Raw genomic sequence first — 13,990 nt, 5'->3', positions numbered from 1 at the left:
AATAGCCTTACGGCCACAGACAACTCATTGGAGAAACTGGCTGAACACAATCTTGAGATGTTTTTATTTTTTGTGTGTGTGTGCGCGCGTCTGAATTAGACCTCCCAGCCCGAGTTGTAAAGAGGTTTTTTTTTTCTCCCTCCACTAATGTCAATTTTCAGCATAGCCAGAGCTGTCTCTAATCTTTTCCTACTCATTACACACAATTTTGGAGTCATTTTACCCACAGTGCAATTGGCTCCTGGTGGTGTGTTTGTGTGCGCTGAGAGGTGGTGTAATTGTTTATTTTGCTTTCCTGCATAATCCCTTTCCTGCATTGAAACCAAAACTGCTAAGCAACACCCGAAGGGCTTCCCAGACTGACAGGCCACACTTAAAACATGCTATCATGCTTCTATACACCAGATAATGGGTAACCGACTCCTGTCCTGCACTAAACCCCAAGTGCTTTTGTTCTCATATTTGTCCTTATTGTTTTCTCAGATTCCACCCTTGACTTCGCACAAAAAAAAGAAACAAAGTAACAGAAGTAATGCTGATTTCCTATCTTTATGGGTCTGTTATGACATTCACAGGACATACCCCACTCACTTAAGGTCAGGGTGGAATGAGTCTTACTGAAGCACAACAGATTAAAGACATAAATAATGTCAGTGGGGCCTTACTATTTCTCAAATGCAAATTGACAGATTGAAATGAATATTCTCTAGGCCCTTTAAATGATCAAAAATGAATGGCGGCATAAAAGGCAATGATACATTTTTGCTTCTTTGCTATGGCAACATAGCATAATCAATTTAACCGTACACGCTGTCACTATGTAAATGCGGTGATCAATGCTGCTAAATAATAGGATATTCCACTTTACCAAAGCATCACAACATTTTAATGATGTTTATTTTTTTTCAGTTTAGCAAACCACTGCGTTGTGTAAAAAATATCAAAACATGGAGTAGAAAACCCTTAATTATTTTAACAATACATTTTAATCAAATGATGAAAATAATATGGATGCTCCTAACATATTAGTCAGCAAATCAACTGTAAAACCAAGTAAAACAAAAAGTCTGTCAAATAATGTAATAATTACTATTGCTAATTGAAATAACTAATGCAAAATAAAATATAGACCTGTTAAAAAATCTATACGGCGTATCTTGCTGCTAGATAGGCCACTTCCAACGGCTTTTAAAAAGGTCTCCTTAACGTATGTTTGTATTCTCAATTTTTAAACCATAATTTTGATGTAAAACACTGAGTTCCAGGATTACTTTATAGTTTTTTTTAAAAAAAACTACTAAATAAATACTAGTTTTAAAATTATTTATACGTTTGTAAAGAGAAAATGTAAAAGGGCATAGAAAACTGAAGTAGGAGTAAAAGGTTACCAAGGTTATTTAAATATTTTGTATTTCTTTCAAGTCATAACTATGATTTAATTTTATCTATGTCCATCGTCTTCAAGTGATGTACAGGGCTTTATTCCCTAACTTAGGAGTTTGCGGGCAAATTGAAAACACTTCAACTCGCTAATTTAATTGAATGTTGCAAGGATGCAAGCCAGGTGAGCTTCTCCAGCAACAACAGAGCTGGCCCTGCATAAAGCATTGAGAGATATCTTCAAAGTTTCTTCTCTGAGTTAGATGTGAATAATGCAGGGACGATTCAGGCTGGCCCGTGACAACGCACATTGAATTTGGTGGCGCCATCGCACCATGACTCACAGTTTAGTGAATAAACCAAAAGTAGACAGGAGGTCCTAAGTGGCCCAGCAGTTTAATACATACAAAAGTACTGCTGCAACGTAGAAACTGAAATATTTTCGTGACGGATTTCTTATTAAGGCAACTGTTAGATGATTGTATGATGGCTTCATCTTACAGCACGTATATGTATAAATATATAGAGATATCAAGCGCTTTAATGCATACGATAACTAAGAGGTCCTTCAAATATACATGGTGTTCTCCTTTGCAAATGCATGGAAGGGGATTCTGTAGAATGCATTTTCCCTTTTGTCCAATTCCCAGCTATTTTCTGCGCAGGAGATGTACTCACAGAGTACTTGAATATGCATTCTCTTTTAGAGGGGCTGTCAGGGACAGTAAACTGTCACTTTAACTGTCACTCTACACCATTCTAGCATAACGGCACCCAATCTTCAGGTAATACCATTTCCATAGCAAATTAGGTTAATGAGAGATTATCTTCATTAATATCACTGATTAGTTAATTTATAACACAGAGTAGTTGATTTAGTAGAAATAGTGATGTAATCATATTAAAAGGAGGATTTTAAGTCTTTTTATGAACCCGTTTATGTCATTTGTGTTTCCTCTAATTACCTTTCATTCCGCCTGAAAAGCCTCTCCAGTTCGCAAAGACCATAAGTGGTAGGCCTTCCCTGTTGAAGTCTTTGATTGCCTGTGCGGTCTTAAATGCCGAGTCTGGAAACCACACCTGACCCGCTTGTTGGATAATCTACAGAGTGCAACAACAACATCAATACAAACTAATTCTAGCGAAAGTCTTGCATAATAATTAACAATGATGCTCAGTACAGAATGTATATGAAATATCCTGATAACAATGTATAAAAAAAATAAAACGTACTGTGAAAAATGTTTGCTGTATACTTTGTATCAGAATATAGATATAAATCTTTAAATGCATGCATATTGGCTGGTGAATGGCCTTTATGTCACGAAGATAAGAATGTGAAACTTCATATCAACGACAAGAATATTAATTAAATAATCTTATGTCATTACAATATTTTCTGTTTTATAAAATACATATCTAATTTATTTAAATTTCTAAAATATGAATTATACAGTTAAAGTACTATCCAGAGCAGCATGGGACACCCTGTCATCGTCAGCGAAAGGGCTATATAATATATCGGTTTACTTAAAGGGACAGTCAAGTCAATGCCTGCAAACACACTCTCTGGCACTTAAAAAAAACAAATGATGATACAAACAAAACTCAAATATATTTACTTTAAATCAACAAAAATAAAGTTTAGTATTTATACTGTAAAACATTGTTTTATATATTTGGGCACCTAATATATAAAAGCGGGTTGTAAAGTTAAAGCATATACAGATTACAGGAAACTTTTAATACACATACACAAGTGTATGGCACTTCATGGAACTCTGATGATCCGTTAAACAATACATTTGTCAGAAGTACAGTATTTGTATTAAAATCAGATTAATGGTATCTGCCTATATTCACTGACTTATTCACTGGAAATGTTGAAATTACTGGGTTCACGCAAGTTGTCCAGCAATTTCAGCGAACTTAAAAGTTTTTTTGAAAAGAAATAAATAAACGGATGCACGGATCAAATAAATCCGTTAATGTGATACTGCTGATTGCTTACTAAGTGCTTGCTAGATAACAATCAACCGTTTCAATGTACATTTTCATGAACTTAAACCATGCAGAGAATGCTATTGAAAGTTAATGCTCTTGCAATAATTAGAATTAAATGCAACATAATTATAATGGCTTAATTTCAGTTATAACATGGAAGAAGAAAAAATGTTCAGCTAACACATTACAAAATGTGATTTGTTTTGAATACAAGAGTACACAGACAATATATATATATATATATATATATATATATATATCCCGCAAATGATTTTCCCAAGGTTACTGTGTTATGTCTATATTAACCAACCTTAGCTTCAGAGTCCAGGTTTGCAGGATCAGCAGGTATACTCAACTCTACGGTCCTTGTTTCCACGGCAACTACTCCTACAGGTATGCCTCCTAACCTGCACGGGCAAAAGAAAGAAACAAAGAGATTAGCCCTTTTGTTCGTCTGCAGGATTATGCGGGGTTATTAGAGTTAACGCAAGCTTCCTGTTGGATTTACTAGTCTATATTGTGAAAGGTGCTTAGATGTTTCATGTAAAATGTGTAATATTCATCACTCACGGGTGGTCCGGATTGTAATTTTAATTCCGCTAAATAAAGCCGCCCCGTAACACGTCTAGTGTGCCATTTTGCATACAAATAATAAAATGCCTGATTAATTTTACAGAAGAAGCCACACAAAGAAACCCTTTGTACTTTACTCCCTATCCTATTCTGCTGCTTCAATAATTTGCCCTTCTGTAGCTTTAGTTTATGTTCGTTTCACAGTTTTTCAGTCCGCGCCGAGACATTTTTGTCTTCCTGTTATTCCAAGGCATCTTTTTCAATTGAAGCAACCAGGCTGCTGTGATTGCTCCACCGAGAAAGGGATGCGAGGCAGGGAATGAAAAGAGAAATAAAAAGTGCCTTCATATTTTCTTGTGCACAGACCATACATTTAGGCAAGAAGATGATACTCGCATGGTGATGTATGCATCGAGTGTAAAACACCAGTGACTCATGAGATGCTGAGGCTGCGGAGTGAAATAATTCCCTCATGCACTCTCTCTGGGTAATAGCCTATTTATTCTTTGTCTAGAGTTAGTTACATTTTTATTGGACCTTTTTTTCTATTTAAATGTTTGTAATGAATTTACTAGAAATGAAAGGTGTGAGAGATGGATGGCCCTGAAGGCTCCATCCGTGTGGCGTTTCAATTTGAGCTTCAGCACAGACGAGCCTGAACTCACTCACCTGCCTTCTACAAGGGAAAGGAGGGGGCTAGGAGAGGGAGTATAATCACGAAATACTAAAGGACACAGAACGGATGCATATTTTAAAACTGTAACATTTCTTGGGAATAATGTGAATTTTAACGCATAGTTAGCTTTGCAGTTTCTTGGCTAAAAAAAAAAAAAAAAAAAAATAGATATTTAACTGTGACTTCAGAGAAACAGATAAGTTCAATAACTCTTTGATGATATATGCAGATCCGCATGTCTCCTTAGTAAGAAACACAGGCCAGACTATATCATAATGAGCAAACAACAGTTGCAGCTGAAATATGAATATCTGGAGCACAGTGCAAGAATTAAAAGGTAGCCGGAAGACATTGCATTATACACCTACAGTTCTACAATGTGCATTTTACTATGTGTTAATAAATGCATATTGTTTTTTGGGGGGAATTAACTAGTACTAGTATATATGAATAGTGAGACATGCTAGAGATGATTTCTGTAGAATTTGTAAAATGCGAAATAAAGCGATCTACAAGGAGCATCAACAGAAATCAGAAAGAGCAGAACAAAAGAGAATGGCGCCAAGGAATGGAACACAGTACACATATAAAGCTCATATGGAAATGCAAGCCTCGTTGGTGTAGTAAGCTATTGAAACACTGCAAGTGTTCCGGTCCAGAACTGTCCTCATTCATTAGCAAAGAGATGTAGAATTATAAAGAGATGAACCATTCGGGCCATCCTGTTTCCTACTGCAAAAACTTGGAGATGTGTGGTACTTTTTCACCCTCTCTTGGTACTTGGTCTTGTCTAATATTCAGGATAATGCCTAATGCCTATTCCAGGCATGATTAACCCTATTCTTGAGGAGCACATTTAGGTGAAAATTCCATAAAAGCTTCCACTTTAGTTAGGGAAACTATATTATTTATACACACACATACATTATTTTTTTTATTTATTTTCGGGCAGGTTAAGCTATCCGTAGATAATCTGCATTAAAGTAAACTATGCATCCTATTAGGGCTGCAACAACTAATCGATAAAATCGATAATGAAAATCGTTGATTTTTATCGATTATAAAAAGGTTTTTTTCTGAGCAAATGCTCTGAAAAACTCCTCTCCTTATATAATCCGACCTCAAACAGAGATCATATTATAGCACTAGAATCCAGATCCCCCGCAACGAAAAAATAATCGGCCAACTAATCGATTATTAAAATAATCGTTAGTTGCAGCCCTACATCCTATTACATTGATAAATAAGTAAAATACTTTGGTACTTTGGCTGATTTGGGCCTGCAAACTTTTCTCCATTTTAGTAGCGCTCCTCTGAACTCCCTCCAGAATGTCTATCTCCTCCTAGAGATGAAGTCTCTAGAACTGTACACAATACCCTAGGTAACGTCTGACCACGGATCCAAAAAGCAATTGTTGCCACAATTAGTCATTATACACATTTTCAGGGTCCTCAAGTTATTATTTATCAATTTATTAAGGACAGTTCCCGGGGGGAAAAATCATATAAGCTCTAGTTTACAATAACTTAAATAAGTTAATATTTTGGTGGTAAGAAAACTTCAGCATTACTCTGAAAAATAAATTGCATAATCTGCATTAGTTACCTTTCTTTTTATAAACATTTTTGTCCTTTCAGCTAACTTTTCGCAGTGGAAAAAACAAAGATTTCATAAATATCTGGAAGCAGTCTCAAACTCCGAGATTAACAATCGAACTGCAAAACTTTAATTGCAAAACTACTTCAAGTACTGATCTTATAACTTATGTATTGAGATCCAGCAGAGCTAATGATAGATGTATTTATTTGAGGATTATTTTTATTTATGGAATGGGGAAAATGACTCAAAACAACTTCTGTTTTCCATTATACTTCATATAAATTTTATCAGTCTCTGCACATGAAGATGCTACATCTTGTTTTATGGCACATCCCCAGACAAGGTGCCAGACTACAATAAAAGACAATTTACAGCCAACATCACATATATTCCAAACATACAGTACACACAAAAGATGAGTTTTGGAGGCACTTACAAGAACCATCCCCTGAAGAATACATTTATGTCTATTATTCTTTTTTTTCTTTTCAAAATGTCAATGCTTTGAAAAAGACCAATTCTCTTTTTACATTTTTGTTATACCTTTGAGCCAGGTGAATCAAAATAGAAAAAGACGGCAACCACACACAGGCATTTGGGGTGTACGGATTGCACATAGACAGCAAAACCAAACAGAAATTGTGTCTGTTTTATCTGAGTTTTGGAATATTCGCCAACTCACTAGCTCTGTTTTGTCAGGTTTCAGGTGAATGGAAATTTATGGTGCATAAAAGGTTCAGAAATAGTGGGAATGCCTACTAGACTAGTCTCTTTCTTCTACATTCTCCTCTTATTTGTCCTTCACAGTGATTAAATTCCCACAAGGACAAATGTCCTCTGTTGCCCTCTCTGTCGCCTGCTGCCCACAGTTGCCTCTCCCTGCCCTCTCCAGCTCCCCTCTGATTCTCACAGCCCCTACCACCTTCCCTCTCTCCTGCTCCCTCTAGCGTCTCTCTACTCTGAGGCATCCTATTTTTACACCAACAAGGCCAAATCTTTGCCACATGGGAGATCAGACAAAAACAAAAAAAGGGGAGATGAAAAGACAGTAGAAAAGGGGAGAGACAAAAGAAAGAAATGGATGGAGAAAAAGAAGGAAGACATTGGGAAAGCGTAATGGAGAAACCAAGGAAAAAGTGATGGAGGTGAGAGATAACAGAAAGGTAGAGAAAAGAGAAAGAAGGGGAGATGAAAGAAAGAAGAGTAGAGAGAGGGGGAGAAAAGAAAAAAAAATAGAAGGGGAGAAGAAAGAAATATGGAGAGACAGAAGAAAGAAATGGAGGGGAGAGTGAAGGAAGGAAGAAATCGGGAGACAGTAATGGCACAAGGAAGGAAGAAAGTGATAGAGCAGAGAAAAGAAAAATAGAGGTTGAAAGAAGAAAGAGGTAGTCAAAAGGGAAAGACTGAGGGGAGGTGAAAAAAAGAAGAGTGGAGAGAGGGAGAGAAACAAGAGAAGAAAAAAGAGTGAGAAGGAGAGAAGAAAGGGGTTTAGAGAAGAAAGAGGGAATTGGGTAGTTCCAGTTAAAATTTCAAATAATGATAATAGTGGCTCAAGCAAAATATAATTCAATACATTGGGTAGCTGCCAGTCCTGAATTTTTACTATTATTTTTACTGGCTCTTTATTCAAAAGAACTTATCTGAGTTTAGGAAAGATTTACTGGAAATAAATGATAAAAGCTGATTCCTGAGCCAGGATGTGCACAGTTCATAAATATTGGATATTGTTCATTATGTGACAGTTAATATTTACATGTTTTTATTTACATTTTAAAATGTCCACTATTTAACCAAATATGACTCCACAAAGGCAACTACATATAGCTGGACATATTACACACAGCTGGACAAAAAAAAATGAAAAGCGATTTGAAATTGGTGTAATAGAACATTACTAAACCGAAGTGACTTCATTAGTATAACGGAACTTTATTTTACTCAATAAAACAAGAAATAGTGAATTGTAATATGCTATCATTCTGTGTTACAGATAAATTATTTATAAGTAATAAACCTTGTTCAAAATTATTTAAATCCATACACAAAACATTTTTAAGAACTTTTTTCTTATTTTTGACTCATTCAAGGATAAATAGTAAAATCCCTTTGGTTTTATTTTTACTCTCAACAAAACAAATCGCAAACTGATACATATGAGCATGCTGGGGAACTGCCTCAACGTTAAAATATGATTATACAGAAACATGAGGATTTTACGTGGAGAACCTCTGGAAAAATGTATGCTTACATCTCTGACAAACAATACTTCCTACAGAACTCTGTTCAATCGAGTCCAACTGAGATCTACTAATATACCTGACACTACAATATCTTGATCATCTGTTAAATATTCACTGGCAATAATTTACAACACGCCAAAATGAATAACCCTTAAATTGTATATTTATGCTTACCTAGCTCTTCCAACCACAACTGTTTGTGCCCAGGGCTGCATTATCTCAGAGAAAGATCCGAAGTCGAAGAAGCCACTCAACCATTGTCCTTTCACAGCTAGAACCAAATTGGAAAGAAAAAAAAAAGAAAAATAATTTGCCTACATTACATTTCATGTAAGGATTCCAAATAAAGCTCAGGAGTGCGCTTATATAAATTAAAAAATACATTTTTATTGCTGAACTATCAAAGATTTAAAATTATGTTATATGGTACAATTATTATTATTTTTTTATTTCCCAAAGATTTTAAAAATATCTATATATGTATATTTACATTTTCTCATATTTAACCAGTGTTAAGATGTGAAGGTTTCCTTGAGTTACATCTCGAGCATAATCGATACCATGCTTGACAGAATTAGTCTCCATTAAAAAAAAGGTTGACTTAAGGCCTACAAACACAGGCCTTTTTTGAGAGAAAGGTAGGACACAAGAAAGGTTTGTAATGGAGAAGACATAGTATAGTTTAGTGATCTTGCGTTCTGGAAGCACATCATAGGAACATAGAATAGGATGACAGATTAGAACTACTGGGCCCAACTAGTCTGCCTACTTTTCCTGATGTAAAGCTTTATACTTACTCTGCCCTTGGTCTTAGATTCAGGATAGCTTTATGCCTATACTATGCATGCTTAATTTCCCCCAATGTATTACTCTTTACCACTTCTACTGGGAGGCTGTTTCATTTAAAACGGCAGTGCAAAATGTACCGTATTTGCTCGATTATAAGACGAGGTTTTTTCCAGAGCAAATGCTCTGAAAAATACCCCTCGTCTTATAATCGGGGTCGTCTTCTAATCAGACCCCAAAAAAATGCTGGCGCCATGCTGCTTACCGGTCGCGAGCAGCGTCTCTTCTGTTAGAAGCAGGGCAGGAAGCTTGCAGCGTCCTCACAGAACTCTATCTCCCCCCTCCCTCCTCTGAGGGCGGGGCCAGAGAAGTTGCTACAGCCGGTCCCCTGCAGAAGTCTGCGAGTGGGAGATCTGCAGTTCAGGTGAGGGGGTGGGGGAGGGTTTTTGAGTATGTGTGAAGTGTGTGTGATTAAGGGAATGAATGAGTATTTAAATGTTTGTGAATGAGTGTGAGTGTGTGTGTGATAGCATGGATGTGTAAGGGGGGTGGGGGTTGTAGCATGGCATATGGAGGCTGTAATCCCACTGCTATCATCCCCAGGTTCCAGCATGTACTGGCTGCCTTGGCTTGATAGGAGTGTGATTGCTGTTAGCAGTTTGATATATATATATATATATCAAACTGCTAACAGCAATCACACTCCTATCAAGCCAAGGCAGCCAGTACATGCTGGGTTAAAAGGCATATCATGGGGCTGAGTGGCATATAGGGGGTTAAAATGCATTTCTGGACCTCCAGAAATGCATTTTAACCCTCTATATGCCACTCAGCCCCATGATATGCCTATATACCTCCAGAAATGCTTTATACCCCCCTATATGCCACTCAGCCCCATGATATGCCTTTTAACCCCCTATATGCCAGAGTGGCATACAGGGGTATAAGGCATATCATGGGGCAGAGTGGCAAATAGGGGGGTATAAAGCATTTCTGGGGGCAGAGTGGCATAACTGGGGGGGGCAGGTTGGCAAATAAAAGGAAATTTAAAAAATATATTTTTCTCAATCATAGCTTTTATTAAACATGAAAATAATTTACATTAATTAATATTTACTGGTAAAACTTTTTCCCTATAGGGTAGTCTTATATTCAGGCTTTTTGTTTTTTTCCTAAATTAATATTTTGATTTTGGGAGGTCGTCTTATAATCGGGGTCGTCTTATAATCGAGCAAATACGGTAATAAAAAACTTTGAAACAGAGCTGATATACTCTTTCCTTCCATGCAAACCACTAAATCTGATCTTTTAGATAATGCGATGCTGTATTGTACTGCAGAGCGTCCATCTGATTCCCCGGCGTAGAGACATAATATACATGGCCAAGCAAAGCAACGCATGCGACTCGGAGAACGGATTTCATTTGAACCCCAACCTCTGAAATCATGTGCCCAAAACCAATTAAGAAAAAGTCTTCAAGTGCGGTAACCTTTTCTGACTTAGAGTGCCAGGCAAGAGTGTTTTATCGTGGAAAAAAAAACTTGTAATTACTATGTTCTACATTGCAGGCTTCTTGGCCTCAATGTAAAGTGTAAGCATCCATTCTAAACCTATCTCTGTATCACGAGTCTGAGCTGATGGTTTAGATTCTGGCCCAGCATCTCGCGTCACATTGAAGAATCTCACAGCACTATCTGCTCTAATAAATGGCTTTAACTTTTCACCTAGGAGATATCTGCTTTAACTTATCACGGAGAATCATCTGCTTTTCTTAACGTCTCCACTAAATTAAAATCTGAAAGCCACTTGATTTGGAGCCTGGCTGGGGCTAGCACTTCAGACAGGAGGATGAATGGCCGCACAGGGAATGTAAAAATATTATCCAAATGCAAAAAAACGGAGCTAGCCACAAATCTCATTTCGCCTTTCTCGGATCTTATTCACCTCTTCCTCTCTGAGTTTAAAGGCAATTGCTCACTTCAGAAATGGGGTTGCCATTAAATTCTGACCAACGGTAATACTAAATCCAACTAAATACAGCAATCTTAAGATTTTAAATGACTTCATTTTAGCCTCATATATTTTACTGGTAGTAAATAATACATGCAAACACAGGACTAAAGCTGGGAGGCATCATTGTAAAAAAAAAAAAAAAGTCCTATAGTTTGTTATATATATCTGGGGTAAAAAAATTGTAATATAGAAGTAGTATTTTGAAATAAAGGCATTAAACACACACAATAAAACCTTTATAAAGGGTGAAAAAGTATTTATGCAGACGTTTCTTCCACAGCAAGGTTTACATTTTCTTTCACATTAAATTAGTTGAAATACTACTAGCGTGTTATATATTTATAAATTATGCCCCCAAAATTGGTGGGTGTCCAATAAAGATATTTATGGTGTCTACTGAACGGAATGTCTTATTAACTTTTTGCTTATAATAATCAAGAAGCATTTCATAGTCTTAGCAGCCTTGAGATCCCTCACAGACCTGGATCATGTTCTTCCATATTTTCTGGAAAAGTGGATCTATCTTGATAAAAGATAAAAGACTTGTTTGATGGAATAGTGATCCTGAGCATTAAATACAATAGAGATGAATTGATCTGTACATACTTGGGTGAGGACGTCCTGCCAGCATCCATCGAGGATCATACGGTGTCTTGGTGGGGACAAAGTCAATCTGCCTGTCGATAGAATCTTTTGGGGTAAGAATTGGGACAGGGCTGGATTTACACTAAACATAAAAAAAAAGAAAAAAGTAGTGAGTACATGTTGGTAATGGACAATCACAAAGGTTATCCCTTTACATAAGCCATATAAATACATATAAATCTGTATAAATATACACATAAAGAGTTGAATTATTGCGGTTTCTTTTTATGCGGTCCCTTTGCTTGATTTATCAAGATTATACAACGTCAATTAGACGTGGTGGGACATCCATGAACAAAACTAATCTCTTTTTTTACATTTACAGCTAAATCCATACCTTTGGCATATAGGACAGCCACTGCAAAACGGTGAACACCCCTTCAAAATCATCATACACTGTGCTGTGTGTGACTCCATTATTGTGCATTATCTGGATGCCACCCAGCTGGTTATTCGATGTATAAACCTCACGGCCAAGAACCTTGTATAAAAAACAAACAAACAAAAAAACATTTATGAGCCAAAAGAACAAATGCATACAAATAATAAATCTTCACATAAAGGGAAAGTAGCAAGGTTTTGTTAGGGCTGCTAGGATATAGTGATATACTTGATCTTTGGGGCCACTGAAATCAAGTTAGGTCCCAAGCCCCGGAATGGTTGTGATGATGATGGCAGCATTATTGGATGATGATATAACCAAGATAATTACTGTATTTGCTCGATTATAAGACGAGGTTTTTTCCAGAGCAAATGCTCTGAAAAATCCCCCTCGTCTTATAATCGAGGTCGTCTTCTAATCAGACCTCATTCTGCTGGGGCCTGGCTGCGAAGACATTTCTGGAGGCAGAGTGGCATATAGAGGGTTAAAAGGCACATCATGGGGCAGAGTGGCAAATAGGGGGGTATAAGGAATTTCTGGGGGCAGAGTGACAAGCCTGGGGGCAGATGTGCATAACTGGGGGGGCAGGTTGGCAAATAAAAGGAAATAAAAATATATATATTTTTCTCAATCATAGCTTTTATTAAATATGAAAATTAGTTTACATGAATTAATATTTACTTTTTTCCTATAGGGTAGTCTTATATTCAGGCCTTTTGGGTTTTTCCTAAATTAATATTTTGATTTTGGGGGGTCGTCTTATAATCAGGGCCGTCTTATAATCGAGCAAATACGGTATTTTTTCGGGGGGAGGGGAGTTCTGTTCAGATAGTTATCAAGGGATTTAATGATCGTAGCCTCCCTATGGATTCTTTAAAGCTATTTGCCCACTGTTAAAATAATAAAAGTTAAAAGAAGAAATCCCTTCCATGTACTGAACTAACAGCACACCCTACAGCGCATATTTCTGTCACCCTTTTTACAGCCATTAACTCTATTAACAGCGAATTATACATTGTATAATTCGAAAAAATGTTTTTATTATTTAGTATTGCACCTACTGCAGCCTCAGATAAAATGTAACCACGCATACGATAGCAATAATATTATAATCAACGGACAGTAAATATTGAACATGTTCGTTTTACAATAACAGGTCAGTCACACTACATGCAATTGTATGAAATGGTGGCCCACGTAGGACCACCAGAGAAACTGCAGTATCTGTTCATTCAATGAGATTCTGTAAAGGCCAAGATATAAAACTGAAATATTCGCCTGGATATGTTAAAACAACAGAACAACAAATTTCTCCTTTTCAAGCAGACATCATAAGGACTCTCTTTTATTAAATCACAGACTCCGAATAATACATTTCACCAATTGCATTAATAATGGCCCACCCAACATATTGTTATTATGTTTATGCAGAATTATGCAACTTCAATAGCTTGTCAGATCAATGAACTATTAATACGGATGATATTTATAGCCAATAACAAAAGAAGAACATTTCAAAGAGCTCCCAAGAGCAGCAGCGGATGGGCATGCAAAATCTACCCTTGTGTAAACGAGATTCTGCTTATCTCTTCCCATGGCTGACAGACAATGGACACGTACAACACCGTAATATTCCGAGCAATGGACTGTAAATAGTAAACACGAGATCCAGGTTTTAATTGCTCCATTAT

General features: G+C 36.7%; 1 protein-coding gene across 1 annotated transcript in view; it reads right to left on the bottom strand.

The window, feature by feature from the left end:
- ACACA (acetyl-CoA carboxylase alpha) overlaps positions 1-13,990 on the bottom strand; it is a 144,644-nt gene that overhangs the window by 22,277 nt on the left and 108,377 nt on the right. The window contains exons 45-49 of the mRNA XM_053457694.1: positions 12,255-12,398; positions 11,879-11,999; positions 8,648-8,744; positions 3,695-3,791; positions 2,346-2,481 (exon numbers count right to left, since the gene is read on the bottom strand). Coding sequence (XP_053313669.1) covers positions 2,346-2,481; positions 3,695-3,791; positions 8,648-8,744; positions 11,879-11,999; positions 12,255-12,398 — 595 coding nt within the window. The remainder of the gene's footprint in view (positions 1-2,345; positions 2,482-3,694; positions 3,792-8,647; positions 8,745-11,878; positions 12,000-12,254; positions 12,399-13,990) is intronic.

The sequence above is a fragment of the Spea bombifrons genome, chromosome 2 (assembly GCF_027358695.1).
Source record: "Spea bombifrons isolate aSpeBom1 chromosome 2, aSpeBom1.2.pri, whole genome shotgun sequence".
NCBI classification, from domain to species: Eukaryota; Metazoa; Chordata; class Amphibia; order Anura; family Pelobatidae; genus Spea; species Spea bombifrons.
The sequence above is the reverse complement of the archived record's forward strand: the minus strand, read 5'-3'. Positions and strand labels throughout refer to the sequence as shown.